Below are 17,607 nucleotides of genomic sequence, written 5' to 3' on the forward strand. Positions count from 1 at the left end.
ACAACAAATTAACTATTTACTCAGGTGTAAACTGGGCTGTTAACAACGTGACACCTTTAAAACCAGTAATTCAGTAAAAAATGTTTCAAAGTACTTATTAAGCTGTTCTTGTAGCTATTTTTGTTCTGCAACCATTGTTAGTTCTGCATAACTGAACTTGAAGGTGCGTGTCATTTTATCTGGAGTTATATGATGAAATTTCAATAAATTTTGTTCTTACCTGTGCAAGGTATATAAAATTGTTAGCATAGATACCCCTGTTATTCGACAAAAAATGAAAAAGCCCTGTTAGAACAGGTTTGAGTACCCTTTGTCTGAAATACCAATCTCTGAAATCTAAAAAAAATGTTGAGCGCTGATGTGACATTGCAACGGGAAAATTCCACAGGGCACTTGGGAAGGTTCCCAGATGATTGATAAGTCTCTGTGCACCACTGACAGTTCTGAGAAGTGACCTCATATATGTAATGAACAGAAGTTAATAAAAAATAGAAAACACTGCATATAGCAAAAAATGAAGATCTCAGCGGTGTATTGAAAGAATGGGTTTGTCAGCGTTGGAGTGAACTTGTACTGCTTAATGGTATACTGATCATGAAACAGGTGAAGATCTGTCACAACAAATTGAAAATTCAAATTGTGAATGTTCAGGCTGTTTGCAAAGATTTAAGAAAAAGCAAAAGCATGGTGTTAATTTTTTTAAGATACTCTAAAGCGTCTTCTGACCATGAAGCAGCAGAAAAATTTATTGCTGAGTTTGTAAAGGTCATTGTTAATAACAAGAGCAAGTCACCAGAACAAGTGTACAATGCTGGTTGTTTTTATACCTTACATAAAACTTTAAAATACAAATAGTGTACTGTAAGCTTTGAATCAAAACATGACATCATATGTTTTTGTTGTTCAGCTGATTCACATATTCTACTGATACTGGTGTGCTGCTTTTGTTAACCCTGCACACACTATATTTTCATTACATTAATGGTATGTTATAATTTTTACACTTGTGATGAGCAAGTGGACGACAGACTCCTCACAGATTGCATGTAAGTTCAGAGTTGGGAACAATTACAAATTTTTTAAATTCCGGAAACGGAAACATTTCCGGGCCCAAGCATTTCGGATAAGGGGTACTCAATTTGTACTGTTACATTCAAATATACCTGCAAGCATATGGTGTGATTGAATTTTAATTTGTAATTTTAATTAATTTTTATAAATTGTACATCATTGCTGCTCGTTTTATTTCGGGTAGTGAATTAAGCAATAAGTTCTTGTATCCCGTTCGTTTTGAGTATGTTTTGCAATCATGTTAGAAATGTTCATGTTGAGTTATGTGATAGCTACTGTCTTGTTTACTGTTTTGTGCTGTAAGAGTATCATTAAATTGTTGAAACCAGTTACGACTTAAGGCATGTGGCTCTGGGTTGTTAAAGATGGCATTGTGCAGTACTGAACATCAAGATGGCAAGAGTTGTTAGTATAATTGAAGAAGATGGATAAAACTACACTCTGCTGGACATTGTTTACTTCAAGAGTTAATGATTTGGGCAAATATTTGTTTAATACTATGCCATTGATAGTTTCCCTCTACAACAGTTGGGCCAAAATGAAGCAAGGGGAATGACTCTTTACCCAGTTGGCCTGTTTTTGTTCACACATTGTAGTTCCCACCTGAGGCAAGTATTTGATAGTATTGTTTATAAAGATGAGTGATTGTTTCAATTTCATTGAGAGGAAATGTTTGCATTCAGTTAATAAGCCTTGTTTGGATATAGTTATTTTAAGCCACAAAGTACAGGAGAAAGTTGTATTGGAAAAAGATGCTAATAAGTCTCATTCCCAGAAGAAAAGCTAGTACATTGATTGGAGATAATGAAGATCTTGCATATGATTATAACATGCATTTAAAAAATGCATTTAGGCAGATAGATGTTCCTGAAGAGCAAAAAAAACCTAAGAATAAATTAGAAATATTAGCAGTTGAAATAAAGTGTGATGAAACATACACTTGAATTGATAGAAATTTTAGTGTTGATCCTAGGCAGAAGAAAGTGCAGACAATGGAAACGGAAGCCAGCGTTCAAATGGGAACATCAGTGTTGGTGTCTGTTATGTTCCTGACGTGACATTGGGAAATTTTTTTTGTAACATTGACTGTACTGATCGCTGCATGATAAATTGTTGTTCTTACCACTAGTGTTTTGTATTGAATCATTGAGATTTCCTAAATAAAATGAAATTCTACATCCTGTAAAAGCACAACGAGGAGTAGTCACAAAGGAATTGTATTTTCGATGCAAATTGAGGCATCTTGGTTAAATATTCTCACATTCGCTGAAATTTTAATTCATCCTAGATTGTGGCAAAAGGTAGTGAGTACCTTCTGCATTCCATATGTAATAACAGAACTAGAGGGTGGTGATCCAAATTGGCAACTTCTAATTCCATGTGTCCAGCAGAGGGTTTGTTTTTAGTTCTACAGGAAAGCCTGTATTGTAGTTTTTAATGTTAAGATATTTTCAGAATTTGGTAATTTGTTATGGTTGTTGACCACTGTTTCTGGTTTATTTAAAATCAAAAAACATTAATTCTGTTTTAAAAATTGGAAATTTAATCTGTATTGCATGGAAGACTTGATATCTAATTAATTATGGCTTAAGAACAATGGTCCAGGGAGGCTTTTCTATGTTCTCACTCAGCTGAAGCATTTATACCAATTGGCCTGATGGTGAGCTCCATTTCTTCTGTAGTTAAACCTTGGCTGTAACTAACCTAGCAGGTGGTACACTCCAAACCAATATTTATTCTGAAGGGTTTTTAAAATCTGTACTTGTGTATTTGTGCAAAGGTTAGCTGTGAAAAGTGAGTATGCATTAAGTTTTTGCAATGTGGAGGGTTTAAGCATAATTGGAACTTTATTAAATTTAGCTATTGAAGATTTACCTTATTGCCACAAGATGGTGCTGGAAGCCTATGATTCTGATCAGTTATCCTTTTGTTTCCTCACCATCTCCTTACAAATGTTGCTTTCATTCTTCTGCTTTTGGCTATCGTTAGTCTTAAATATTTTTCAATTTAAAACTAATTCCACATTATTGGCATACATTAATCTTTTCAGTGCTTGTCTAAACCATTGTCAAAATTTTCAAACTGAGAATGAATGGTTTCTGATCTTGATCTTAGTTTTTACACTGAAAGGATTTAGTTACAGTTTATGTCTGGTCATTTTTGTCTTGACTATCGTATTGTTTCCTACAAAGATTCTTAATGAGTTTTATATTACTCTTCCCTGGTCTTGAAGTACCAGATAGTTAAACTGTGCCAGATGTCTTTTAAATGAATTTAGATGCATTTTGCCACCCAGTCATCTAATAGTCATTTTCAAACAATTTTCCTTTTGTATATTTTGCCTTGCCTGCACTGGATTTTGCTAATTTGCTGAGGCATTTGTCATATTTCCAAGATGTGCATGAATAAAGAAAAATAGCAGCAGAATGAGGCATTGATAAATGTTATTCTTCAATCATTTTAGCAGGTTGTATTTTTATGTAAAATGTCATAAGCGATGTATTTGAAGCAATATTCTTTTTCAGGAATGTCGTCATTACTCCAGCTTTACACCAGGCTTTATATGTTGCTGTGACTTTGGGTCATATTTTACAAATATTGCTGTGGTACATTCTCAGATTGTTGTATTTATATTTACATAAAATTAGTTTCAGGTAGTTCTGTCACCATTTGAATTTCAAGGCTTCATTGAGAGTAGTTATGTTAATTACTACTTACAAATTTGAGATGGAAACTGTTGCATGGATTTCAGTTGGCTGATCCATTTTTCCTCTAAGCTCCAATCTCCTGCCTTCTCCCCATATCCCTTCGTGCCCTGGCCAATTAAGAGTCTATCAATCTCTGCCTTAAATATACATAAGGACTTGGCCTCCACAGCTGCCTGTAGCAAAGAATTCCACAGATCACTACTCTCTGGCTAAAGAAATTTCTCCTCTGTTTCTCCGTTCTGAAAGGGCGCCCTTATATTTCCTGAGGCCGTGTCATCATGCCTTAGGCTCTCCCACCATCGAAAACATCCTCTGCACATCAACTCTACAGTGGCATGTAGAAGTTCAGGCACCCCTGGTCAAAATTTCTGTCACTGGATAGTTAAGTGTGTAGAACATGAACTGATAACCAAAAGTCATAAAGTTAAAGATGAAACATTCTTTTCAACATCTTAAGCAAGATTAGTGTATTATTTTTGTTTTGTACAATTTTAGTAGGGGGGGGGAGAAGGAAAGGAGCACCATGCAAAAATTTGGGCACCCCAAGAGATTTGAGCTCTCTTGATAACTTTTACCAAGGTCTCAGACCTTAATTAGCTTGTTAGGGCTATGGCTTGTTAACAGTCATCATTAGGAAAGCCAGGTGATGCAAATTTCAAAGATTTACAAATACCCTGACTCCTCAAACCTTGTCCCAACAATCAGCAGCCATGGGCTCCTCTAAGCAGCTGCCTAGCACTCTGAAAATTAAAATAAATGATGCCCACAAAGCTGGAGAAGGCTATAAGCAGATAGCAAAGTGTTTTCAGGTAGCCGTTTTCTCAGTTCATAATGTAATTAAGAAATGGCAGTTAACAGGAATGGTGGAGGTCAAGTTGAGTTCTGGAAGACCCAGAAAACTTTCCGAGAGAACTGCTCGTAGGATTGCTAGAAAGGCAAATCAAAACCCCTGTTTGACTGCAAAAGACCTTTAGGAAGATTTAGCTGACTCTGGAGTGGTGGTGCACTGTTCTCTTGTGCAGCAACACCTGTACAAATATGACCTTCATGGCAGAGCCATCAGAAGAAAACCTTTCCTACATCCTCACCACAAAACTCAGCGTCAGAAGTTTGCAAGGAACATCTAAACAAGCCTGATGTATTTTGGAAACAAGTCCTGTGGACTGGTGAAGTTAAAATAAAACATTTTGGCCGCAATGAGCAAAGTTATGGAGAAAAAAGGGTGCAGAATTTCATGAAAAGAGCACCTCTCCATTTGTTAAAGCACGGGGGTGGATCAAACATAGAAACATAGAAAATAGGTGCAGGAGTAGGCCATTCAGCCCTTCGAGCCTGCACCGCCATTCAGTATGATCATGGCTGATCATCCAACTCAGAACCCTGTACCTGCTTTCTCTCCATACCCCCGATACCTTTAGCCACAAGGGCCATATCTAACTTCCTCATAAATATAGTCAATGAACCAGCCTCAACTGTTTCCTGTGGCAGAGAATTCCACAGATTCACCACTCTCTGTGTGAAGAAGTTTTTCCTCATCTCGGTCCTAAAAGGCTTCCCCTTTATCCTTAAACTGTGACCCCTCATTCTGGACTTCCCCAACATCGGAAACAATCTTCCTGCATCTAGCCTGTCCAATCCCTTTAGAATTTTATACGTTTCAATAAGATCCCCCCTCAATCTTCTAAATTCCAGTGAGTATAAGCCTAGTCGATCCAGTCTTTCTTCATATGAAAGTCCTGCCATCCCAGGAATCAATCTGTTGAACCTTCTCTGTACTCCCTCTATGGCAAAAATGTCTTTCCTCAGATTAGGGGACCAAAACTGCACACAATATTCTAGGTGTGGTCTCACCAAGGTCTTGTACAACTGCAGTAGAACCTCCCTGCTCCTGTACTCAAATCCTTTTGCTATGAATGCCAACATCATGCTTTGGGCTTGTGTTACAACCAGTGGCACAGGGAACATTTCACTGATAGAGGGACGAATGAATTCAATCAAATACCAGCAAATTCTGGAACCAAACATCACACCGCCTGTAAAATAGCTGAAGATGAAAAGGATGGCTCCTACAACAGGATAATGATCCTAAACACACCTCAAAATCCACAATGGTGCAAGCTGAAGGTTCTGGCCATGGCCCTCAAATCCCCCGACCTAAACATCATTGAAAATCTGTAGATAGACTTCAAAAGAGCAGTACATGCAAGACAGCCCCAGAATCTCACAGAACTAGAAGCCTTTTGCAGGAAAGAATGGGCAAAAAACCCCCAAACAAGAATTGAAAGACTCTTAGCTGGCTACAGAAAGTGTTTCCAAGCTGTGAAGGGGGTGTTATAAGTACTGACCATGCAGGGTGCCCAAACTTTTGCTTCGGACCCTTTTCCTTTTTTGTTATTTTAAATAACAAATAAATAAGTGATCTTGCTTAAAATAATAAAGAACTGTGTCATCTTTAACTTTATGCATTTGGGAAATCAGATCATCTTTTACTCGCTTAGCGACTCAGAGTAACAGAAATTTTGATGGCGGTGCCCAAACTTTTGCATGCCTCTGTATATCAAGGCCTTTCACCATTTGGTAGGTTTCAGTAAGGTCATCCCTCAAGCCATTCAATCCTTGAATTATTTTTGTCAACCTCCTTTGAACTCTCCAGTTTCAGCACATTCTTTCTAAGAAGTCCAAAACTGTACTCAATCTCTCCAAGTGAGGCCTCACATGTTTTATGAAGTCTCAATATTACACCCTTGCATTTATATTCTAGCCCTGTTGAAATGAATGCTAACATTGCATTTGCCTTCCTCACCACAAACTCAATCTGAAAATTAAACTGTAGGGAACCCTGCACAAGGACTCCTAAGTCCCTTTGTGCCTCAGGTTGTATTTTCTCTCCCATTTGGAAAATAGTTCAAACTTTCAGGATTTAGCTTCACTAGCCAAATCAGTGCCTTCAATGTATATATACTGTTGTTTGTGGTTTCCATTAGGAAATGATGATTTACAATGAAATACTGTTTAAACATTGTTAATCTTTTTCATTTTAACAGTTCTTACTTGACTGACAGCATTTTTTTAAAAAACGTGATTGCTGAACACTTTGGGTCACTGAGATGCTGTGTAGTTTATAATGTTAGCATATTTAGCAATGCTAGCAGTGGTTAAAGATAATGCAGAAAGAACAGGGAAATGGACAATTTTAAGTAGAATGCTAAATCATAGTTTCCACTGAGCAAAAGGTTTCGTAGTGTTGTATTAGATCAGTACATTAGTTGTATTGAGGATCTTGTGAGCCAGATTTCAGACAATGATCTTTTAACACTTTCTTTCCCATATCTACAGAACTACTGGAAACTGTGAAACTGGTGCACAAACCAGTGTCTTTGCAACCTCGAGGGCTGATCAACAAGAGCAACTGGTGTTACATCAATGCTGTATCCTTATAATTTGAATATTACTTAATGTCATTGAACAAGCCACTTCACATCTGAAGAAATGGAAATGAAAGGTCTTGTCTAACCAATGTAAATTGTACTATATCATATAATTTGGGTACGCATTGTAACAGGATTGCAGATGTGTCTTCTACTGTTCTGGAAGTGTGTAGTCAGGCAATGAAGTAACTCTGCAGTAAGTAAAGTTCAGTGGGTTCTGCTTAATTGAGAGACATTGAGACCAATACATTTTGACCCAATTAAGTGGCTGCCCCCAATTAGTCAATGTTTCATGAAAATAGTTTAAAAATATAAAAAGGACAAACTGTAGCGGTGTGCTACACGCAGCGCTAAAATAACGACACGGAGTCGGTAAACTGCAGTCAAAGAATAAGTTTATTTCAACTTCACAGTCTTGCTTTAAAGCCTGTCTCTCCCACCGGATACCTCGAGAGGCACGTACTGAAACCCCCTCAGGCTTTCTTCCTTTGTGCCTGCACTCTGGCTAATTGTCAGCCGGTTCGAGTGTGCTAGTAATTGGGTCGCCACAAAACCACCAATTAACTGATTAACAAATTATGTATTTAGATGAATACAGAACAAATTAGAACACTACCAATATTATTATGCCTCTATAAAACTTTTCCTAGCAGTTATTGACAGAGGAATTCATCCAGTGTATGCTGCCACATTCTTTTGATTGAGTGTAAATGAACAAAATCAATGCAGACACCTAGTGCAGGTTATGGACTGCTTTCTTACAGTGCTTTTGATTGCATCCTCCAAGTCTTCAGTTTCACTCTAACATTCAAGATGAATAGATCCTTGTCCATTCAAGATGATTGTCAATTCCTTCAAATTCTTCATAATTCCTAACTTGATGTAGGAGTCAAATTGTTTCATTTTCACTCTCGGCCCTTTCTAGCACCTCCAAGCCTGAATGCTTGAAGCAATGAGAAAAATATTTCTGAATTGTCTTACTACTTATTTTGTCGCCAACAATCGGTGAGAAAAATCGTTGTTTTGACATTAACCTGCAATTGACACTATTTAAAAACTGTTCGCTTGAAGCACAATGTCAGATGGACACACAAGTGCCATGTGACTGCTCATTAGAAACAGTCCCCTGTCCCAGTTAATTGGCATAGTCTACCAAATAAGCGGCTGCCCTGTTAACCACTGTATTTGTAAGCCAATGCTAAAAAAGTTGGGGCTAATTTTGCTGATGTTTGTCTGGAGCTATTGACTGAAACTGTTGGCTTTCAGCCATTGAAATTGAAGTTAATTCTGTGCTTCATAGGTTTGAAATGTGGAAATTTGGGATTTACTGACATATTTGCAGCCTGCTGCTGGATTCACTTTTGAGTCAAAAGATGTTCAGTCACCATCTAAGGAATTATCCCTTGTGTTCTTTGCCAGCTCTGATTTTTGATGTGGACTATCAAGTTTCGAAACTTTTAAATTTTTATTGAACTTAATTGTTTTAAATGGTATCAAAGTATTTAATGGATTTTCTGAAAACGTGCATTAAACTCTGCCGAGTAGTTGGCACAATCAATCAAATATTACGTTATTCTAATGCAGATGCTTGTTACATGCAAGAACATATAACATTTCTTTAGTTTTAAGTAAGTGCAGAAAGTGCTGGAAGTCCTCAATGGATGAAATATATATGGAGAGAGAAACATACATAATACACTCAGGCTTGTTGTTTTGTTGTGAGATGGCCAAATTCAAGACTTAGCAGGTTTTAAACCTTTGTGAAAACAGTGAAAAGCAAAGAAAAAAAGGTTATAGTGATCTAAATGATAAAAGATTTGATGGTGGAAACTGAAAGGAAACAAGAATAAGCAAAGATGCGTCAAGAAGAGATGAAAATAGTCAAGACAATCTTTACCAATGGCTGATGTGTGTGTATTTTTTTTTAAGTGAGCAATTTGGTGCAAAACTGTTCAGCTCCAGTACAGAGGACTGTAAAATAACTAAAAGATAATTAAGTAATTAAAATCCTGAACTTGCTTTGGAAGATAGGCAGACAAGGATTGAGATTTGCAGTGATTAAAAGAGAAGGTGATCACAAGCTAGATCATGATTCTGGATGTAGCAGGGTGATTCACAAAATTCCAAGTAATCTGTTTAATTTCCTGTGTTAGGATTGTATCATTAGCATGAAAGAATTCCAAATAATTCTAGTTTTTTACCAAGAAGTGCATTACATTACAATGAAAAGGAGAGGGATGTTGGTGATTGAAAAGCAGCCCAAGGTGTGGAGGAAGGAAATAACACCTCTGAATGATGAGGAATCTTCAGCTGAAGAAAAGGGAAGATCATTTGAAAGATGGATAGGAAACAGTGTGGTCTAGAAGAGAGGAAAGGAATAGTCAACAGAATCGTATTTCCATTATATTCTCTTTATCGATGAGTTGCCAATATTTTGCAGTATTTCCATGAAGGTCAAAGTTCCCTTAACAAATGTGTCTATAGACTTTGCAAGCTTTGGTTGCATGCCCACCCATGTATCACCTGATGAAGTCAATTCCAATGTTTAGTGAGACACAGCGACCTCGCAGTTCTACACCAATGATTGACAGCTTGTAAGTATTACATATAATATTGTATATTTTTATGTCTGAGATGTTTTGATTTGCACATTAACATAGACATGTCAAGTTGTGTTCTGTCTCACTTAATTAAATAGTTAACTGCAATTTGTTCTCTTTTATCAATTAAATAGTGTTCGACTGATGAATGAGTTTAGTACAATGCCGATACCCTCCAAGACAAAACCGGGTGAGTAATAGGTATCTTTGTGCGCAGAAAATTGACAGTGAACTCCATTTTATAAAGCAATCGTCTGGTGTAATTCTGGAATGTGCTGTTGTAAAATAATTGATTAATCACAATCTTTCATTATTATAAGGTACTGGTGATAAAAGTGTTAAAGATATTCGCACTGGAGTTCCTTTCGAACCAACCTACATATATAGACTTCTGACAGTTATCAAGTCAAGCTTATCTGAAAAGGTAAATCTAGGATAATGTTGGCACTTGAGCAATTTGTATTTTTTAAATTGTTTTTCCCCCCAATGGTGTTTTGGAGATTCCATAGTATTGAATGTTACCAAGTCCCTTTTGAACCACCGCTCTCATTTTGTTGCAGCATGTATACCCATTGCTGCAATGAAATTCTGTAAACATGTTAATTGAATGTTTTGAGTCCCTTGTGCTCCAAATTGGCTTTGACATTTTTAATAATTCATAATAATAAAATCCTTTGTAAAACGGTGTCAAAATGGAATATAAAGTGGAAAAGTTATTGGTGACGCAGTGCATGGTGCCATAAATTGGGATGTGAGTTTATGCCCATGACTTGTCCTCTTCTCTCTCCTCCCCCCACACCTCTGAATTGTTTCGATCTCTCTCGTACCAAAGTCGGAGGTGCTGAAGAGAGGCCGTGCCCTTCCTCACAGAGGAGAGTTGTCACCGAGCCATGCTCTTCCTGTGATGCTGAAAGGTATTTTTCAATAATCATTAGTTGTTTTTGACTGTCTCTGTCTGCAACTGAGTTTTTAAATTTTTTCCCCACCCCAAATCTCTAACATAACAATCACTTTTCCTGATTGAGGAGTGCTGGAGACCCGCTCCCAATCAATTCTGCTATTGCTGGTGCACAGCGTTAGGCGGATGAGAGTGATGGCCTCTAAGCTTCCTACCTTTTCAGAGGAAAGGTATCACGACCCCTCTCATATTAGAGCTAACATTGGGGATTCCTCCAACTCTCCTCACCTTCCCCCCCACCTCTCCAAGATCATGGATATCATTTTTCATTTTCACAATGCACTAAATGAAATTCTGAGACTGTGCTGCCATGTGCAAATTATTTTTCTCTGCAGAAGGCAAATGTGATGCTCTCAGTTCATCTACAAGCGTTTTAATCAAAGTTGTTGATACATTGGTAGTTTTTCAACATATTTTTCATAGAGCTGCTTTTGTTGTGAGTAGTTTGCTGTCCATTACTGAACAAATGTGATTGAAGATACACTCTAAACTGGTAAGCACCTGGTGTGAGCACAGATTAAATTTGTGATGTACAGCAAACTAATACTGCACGTGACTTACAGAGTGTCTTTTACAGAATGAAGGGTTATTTGTATTAAACCGACATTCCAACTGTAAGTACAGAGATCCGAACATGAGAAGTTTGCAAATAAGACTGGCAAAACTGATTTCGTTCAGTGTGACTATCTGAGCTTGCATTTAGTGTTGGCCTTGCAGTTTTTCCTATTTGATGATTTTTAGTTTATTTTTCAAACTCAGAGCTCAAGGTAAATTTAACAATTGTTTTATATTTTAATCACCTGCCTGGCCCTCTGCGTGCTGTTGATCAGTATTGTTTTCAGGAGTGTTGGTAAAATTAGTCTTCTGCCTATGAGTTAAGACCATGAAGTTAGTCTCCCTAATTAGTACAGGGCTTAATTATGTACAGGGGTGGGGGGAGGGTTTCTCTGAACTTAGGAGAGGTACAGTGCCTGGAAATAGTCCTGATCTCGTAAGGTTCCTGTCAACCAATGGTGCAGCTCCTAAAGTAAAAGAACAGTAGCAATTTGTTCCTACTGAGTTGCATCTTTCGGATTTGAGAGGCCATGAGTTGCAGGGGTTATTAGGGTAAAGGTTGCTGTGAGTACAAGGAAGAATCTGCAATGCTCCTCCCTCTCATCACCACAGAAATATATTTGATGCTTCCAGAACTGTGAATTTGGAATTGTAAGAGCTATTTGTATAAATACTTCTTCAAAGGGGAGGGTCTTAATGGTATCCACATTTTGTTTGTTATCTGCTAGATGTCAGTAATCCTATCCTTCGAAGATTACGAGGACTTGAGTTAATTTCCTTTGAATGTAGGGGATGTAAGGATTTACGACCAACCAGGGTAGCTCTTAAACAGTGAACGGTTGGGTACTGAAGGGTGTGGTAGAACAAAGGAAATGCAATTTTTTTGAAATTGGCGTCACAGGGTCATAAAGAAAGCTTTTGGCATATTGGACTTCATAAATCAATATATTGAGAATAGGAGATGGGATGTTATGTTGAGATTGTATAAGATGGTGAGGGCTAATTTTGAGTATTGTGTACAAGAAAGATGTAAGCATGGTTGAAAGAGTACAGAGAAAATTCATAAGTATGTTGCTGGGTCTGGAGGACCTGAATTATGAGGAAAGATTGAATAAGTTAGGACTATATTTTTTTTAGAACGTAGAGGATTGAGAAACTTGATAGAGGTGTACTAAATTATGAGGGGTAAATAGGGTAAATGCAAGCAAGTTTTTTCCTTTAAGATTAGGTGGGACTACAACCGGAGATTATGGGTTAAGGATGAAAAGTGAAAAGTTTAAGGGGAGCATCAAGGGAAACTTATTCACTCAGAGGGTTGTGAGAGTGTAGAATGAGCTCCCAGCTCAAGAAGTTTAGATAGGTGCATGGATGGTAGGTGTATAGAGGAATATGCAGATCAATGCGAATAAGCAGTTTAAGTAATGTGGCATTGATAGATGGGTCGAAGGGCCTGTTTTTCTGCTGTACTTTTTTAAAAACTGACTGTAAATCAACATCTTATATTAACCCTATTTGAATTTAAGAGGAAAAATGTACTTACCATTTTCATTTTTTGTTTTAATTTAACGGTGTTTAAATTAGTTAAACTTAGATTTACTATTTCAGCTTGAGTTTTCACAATCAGAGTTTGAAAGTTGCTGGAAATTTTCTGTATTACAACTTCTGTAAAAGTTTTACGTGCATCGGCAAGCAGCATTACAGAATGCTTACTACCTATGCTTGAAGTACTGGGGGTATATCTTTTTTCTAAATCTGAAATCTGAAAGACATGGTCAAATGTAGTTTGTGGTGTATGTGAGCTTGATTCCAATGTTTAAGAGAAGTTTGGATAGGTACATGGATAGTAGAGATATGGGGAGGGGGAGCTCTGGTCCTGGTGCAGGGTCAATGGGAGTAGGCAGTTTAAATGGATTTGACATGGACTAGATTGTCAAAGGACCTATTTCTGTGTTGTATTTCTTTATGACTATGTAGAAATGGCATTTGGATTGATTTGGAATCCTTTGATGTAAGTAACTTTTTGGCTTTATCTTGTATGCAGGTGTTTCAGGCTTCCAATTTTTGTGCAGTGCTAGCTATTATTTCAAGTTTGCTGCCATGGGGTCCAACAAAGTAGTATCTACAGACTTAACTATTATAGTCTGCATTTTGAACACAATACATCTGAAAGGATTCCTTTCATATTTTCAAGTAATTTCCCTGTCATTTGTTTTCATACTTCCATTACATTAATTTGCAAAGTAGATTTGATCTCTACCTGATATTTCAGGTTCTTTATGATGCATGCATTTAAATAATGCTTTCTATGTCCTTGAAGATCGCAAAGTACTGCACAGAATGTGAAGTGTTTTTAAACTGTAGTAGCACAAATTGTCCGAGAAACAATAGTGTAAATGATCTTGTTTTGGCTGTGAGAAATGTTTCATCAAATATTAATGGAGATTCCATACCATTTTGATGTCTGATTCTGAAAGATGGAACATCCCCCTTAACCTTACTTTGGAAACTTTGTTCTGATCTTAATTTTGGTGCTTTAGCAGACTGACCCTGGGCTAAATGTTTTTAAAATGTTTACAGATGTTTTTTACGGTTATACTTAGAACATCCAATTAATTGCCATAATCATTTCATTGTTACAGTTAGGCTTAAAAAGCTGAGATATATGTACTCAATGGATACAACCTGACTTCTAAATTAAATCCTAAGTCTAAGAAATCACTTGAATTTATTTGAGCTAACACTTCCTTAACTAGTAAGAGATGATGCAAGAAGACCAAGAGATTCTACTGAGTCCCTGCCTGTTTCAGTATTATATGTATACAGAAGATGCTTAGACACAATAGAGAATGGAACTTTCTTAAGCACCTTTTTGTTGATACAGTAATTGCTCATTTATTTCATCTGTTTTGAGACTTTGCCTATAAACTGGCTGCTGTATTTATCTATGTGATTACTGCAGATAATGAAATAATTGGATTGAATATTTTTCCTGCTTATGTTTCCTGCTGAAACTTGCACCCGATTTTTCATTGTTTTTTGTTAATATTTTAGCTTTTGGTTCTTATTATCTTATTCAGGGCCGACAAGAAGATGCAGAAGAATATTTGGGCTTTATTCTAAATGGTCTTCATGAAGAAATGTTGGCACTGAAGAAATTGATTACTCCACAGAATGAAAGTAAGCAATTTCTGATGTTTTGTCCTGTTAACCTCATCCGTGAAGCAGGAACATGTCAATGTAATTATTCCCGATACATGGTTAGTTTGTGACACCATCAGGCAGAAAGTCTTTGGATCTGCACATTCTAATCTGGTGATTATATTTTAGTTGAAACCATTAATCTAAATTTCAAACTATATTTTGTGCTAGACTCTTTAAAGTAAGTTGTATAATAATTTTGGTGACTAATTCATCTGACCCTAGAGTAGTCTTAAGATCAATCAGAAAATTTAGACATCCTATTAAATGAAACTATATATTGCACTGTAACAAAATTAAATGGTATGAAGTACTTGTATCATGTATGTTTTATATCATATAATTCAGACTAATGTTCTGCCTGAATCAAATTTTTAAATGTCTGTTTCCATCAACTATTTTGTATTTTTTTGTGTTCTGGTTTACCAGGCAAACTATAATTTTGCTCTGCATGCCAATTGAAGGTTGAATTCTCATATTTTGTTATCTTATGGGAGGCAGCCATTCAGACAATTAAGTCTATGCTATCTCAGAGAAATCCATTCCAATCCATCCCCACACTTCCCCATAGTCTATTATTTCACACAGGGCCAGTCATAATCCCCTGATGTTCTTATCCGCTAGCTGCAGTAGGGGCAAATTACCACACCTCGCCCTGACAACTAGCACATCCTTAGGATATGGGTGGAAGCTGCTGCCCCTCAGAAAAACCCACATTTTCATAGGAATAATGGTGCTCTCTCTGCTGTTTGTACAAGAGGTCAGGATCATGCCTAAGTCACTAGAACTGTGAGACAATTGATTACCTGAAGCACCTCGGTGTTTCTCTGTAGATTATTTTTAAGCCTGTTGGTTTTAGTATATGCTTGGTTAATCTATTATTCGGTTTGCAACTGGAGTATAATAATTTAACATTTATTTTAATCTTTATTGTCAGTTTCAAAATATTTTTACTTGTAATATAGAAGATTGAATAAGCTCAACATAACTAGCACCTTAGAGTGATGTTGTGCTCCCAAGCTATTTCAGTTATATTATTTACTTTTAAGTGCTAACAATGATCTGTTTTAAGAAGTGTATCTCTTTTTGACCAAGCCAGGTTCTGTGTTTTTTAGTGATGATGACGATCGGTAGAATGAAACTTATTTTATGCTGATATAATGGGTTAAAACAAAGTAAAAGTACTCTGAAAACATGGGCAAAGGCAAGCTACAGAGTAGAACAGCCTTCGGTACCAAAAAGTAACCTCTTAAATTTTGAAGCTTGTAGATGGCAGCCTAGCTGCTGTTAGAATGAGCTGTTCAGTTTGAGGATCAGAAAGTTAAAATTGAATATAAAGTTGCACGATTGTTATGGGTATGGAATAATTTAGAAAGAAAATGCTTGACTGTGGAATAAAAATTTCAGATTGAAATACTAAATTGTGTATATAAGTGATAGATGAGTTGCATAGGACTTAGTGGAGTAAGGACAAGGATAGCTAAGTTTATGGATGAATGAATCATAAGTTGGCCAGTCAAGTCAGGGTGTGGAGGTGCTGGTGGGGAAGGCATTGATGAGGGAATAGGTTATCCAAGGCAGGGATAGAATTGTGCATGGAAATGTGCCAGTGTTGTAAACATACTTTTGGCCTGTTCATGGATTTTTAAAAATCTTGATTAATAGGATTGAAACCTTAATGAAATGCTTACATTGCAGCAACAAATTGTACATTTGACTTTTGATTAAACAAGTAGACTCTTCAGTCCTTAACATTTATGAAAATTTCAAGTTAGTTTTTGAAAATAGTATGGTTACGGCAGGTACAGAAAGGTAGGGTCAAGTATCAGCCATGATCTTGTTTGAATGGTAAAGTAGATGTTGGCTGTGAATGGCCTCAAAACACATATGCATCAAATATGTCAATTTTAGTTGAAGGTTTTTTTATGTGGAATCATGATAGAAAAGTGCCGCTTTTTCAGATTTCATATCCAGTAACGTTTTTATTATGATAAGTAATTAAGCATCATACTTGAGTGCAACTAAATAGTATAATATACAAATGTGTATATAAAAATAATTGTGCACCTGAATGTCTGTGACGAGCAGGACCTTGGACTAGATATTTCCTTAGACTCTGCATAGGTGGAAAAACTGGCAAAGCTTATCTTTAAGTATTTTATTTAAAAATGTATAGAATATACAGTTTCAAATGGACCTGAATCGCAACAAGGTGCTGAAGAAGATCAGGAGGAGCAAGGTGAAGGTAGTGAAGATGAATGGGAGCAAGTAGGTCCCAGAAATAAAACGTCTGTCACACGCCAAGCTGACTTCATTCGGACTCCCATCACTGACGTATTTGGAGGGCACATAAGGTAATTAATTTTCATTGTTTTTTTTTATTATTGACAAAACTATTTAATTTTATTAAGCATATAGGAAACTTTTATTTTCCATGCCCCCTTGGAGTACGGACACTTGAATAAGCATTGGTAGATTTTTATGTTGTGACACTTGATTTGTTTTGCTTGGAGAGTTTGTATTTGAAAACATTTATTTTATGGGGCTCACTTACTGCTGCTCTCACCATTTTATGTTGCTGAAACTAATCCAATTTAGTACATCTCTGCCAACTATTGAATGAAAAGGCTAGTATGCAAAGTTAGGAGTTTATTATGCTTTGACTAAGTGTTTGCCAAAGTAAAGAGGAGTGCAGTACATTGGTCAGCACTGGGGTTCCAGAAATGGGTAATGAAAAATGCTTTGTGTACTCAATGCTGTAATAGGTGAAAAGAAAAGCTGACCACATTTGCTTCAGTATAGACCAAGTTTTGAGCTATTCACAATGGACATCACCTCATTTGTGAAATGATGAATCATCAATTGAGAAATAGATCAATTTCTATCAATAATTTTAAATGTGCTTCTCTTTTGTCATTTGAAAATATTTTTAAAGGGGTAATGTGTTGGTAGCAAAAGGAACCTTAGTTCTTGTTCTTTAAAAATTGGATTTGCACATACTGATTTATTTCAGAAAATGGATTTCAAATTTATTGAATTACTACCATATTTCCTGCAGTATGGGTTGGTGAATAAAATTTGATGTTGCT

General features: G+C 36.6%; 1 protein-coding gene across 1 annotated transcript in view; it reads left to right on the forward strand.

The window, feature by feature from the left end:
* Positions 1-17,607, forward strand: part of usp10 (ubiquitin specific peptidase 10) — a 62,341-nt gene that overhangs the window by 26,008 nt on the left and 18,726 nt on the right. Inside the window, exons 5-10 of the mRNA XM_073070336.1 lie at positions 7,116-7,207; positions 9,692-9,801; positions 9,942-9,997; positions 10,128-10,231; positions 14,398-14,497; positions 16,695-16,872. Of these exons, the coding sequence (XP_072926437.1) occupies positions 7,116-7,207; positions 9,692-9,801; positions 9,942-9,997; positions 10,128-10,231; positions 14,398-14,497; positions 16,695-16,872 (640 nt within the window). The remainder of the gene's footprint in view (positions 1-7,115; positions 7,208-9,691; positions 9,802-9,941; positions 9,998-10,127; positions 10,232-14,397; positions 14,498-16,694; positions 16,873-17,607) is intronic.

Source organism: Hemitrygon akajei, chromosome 17 (assembly GCF_048418815.1).
Source record: "Hemitrygon akajei chromosome 17, sHemAka1.3, whole genome shotgun sequence".
Lineage (NCBI taxonomy): Eukaryota > Metazoa > Chordata > Chondrichthyes > Myliobatiformes > Dasyatidae > Hemitrygon > Hemitrygon akajei.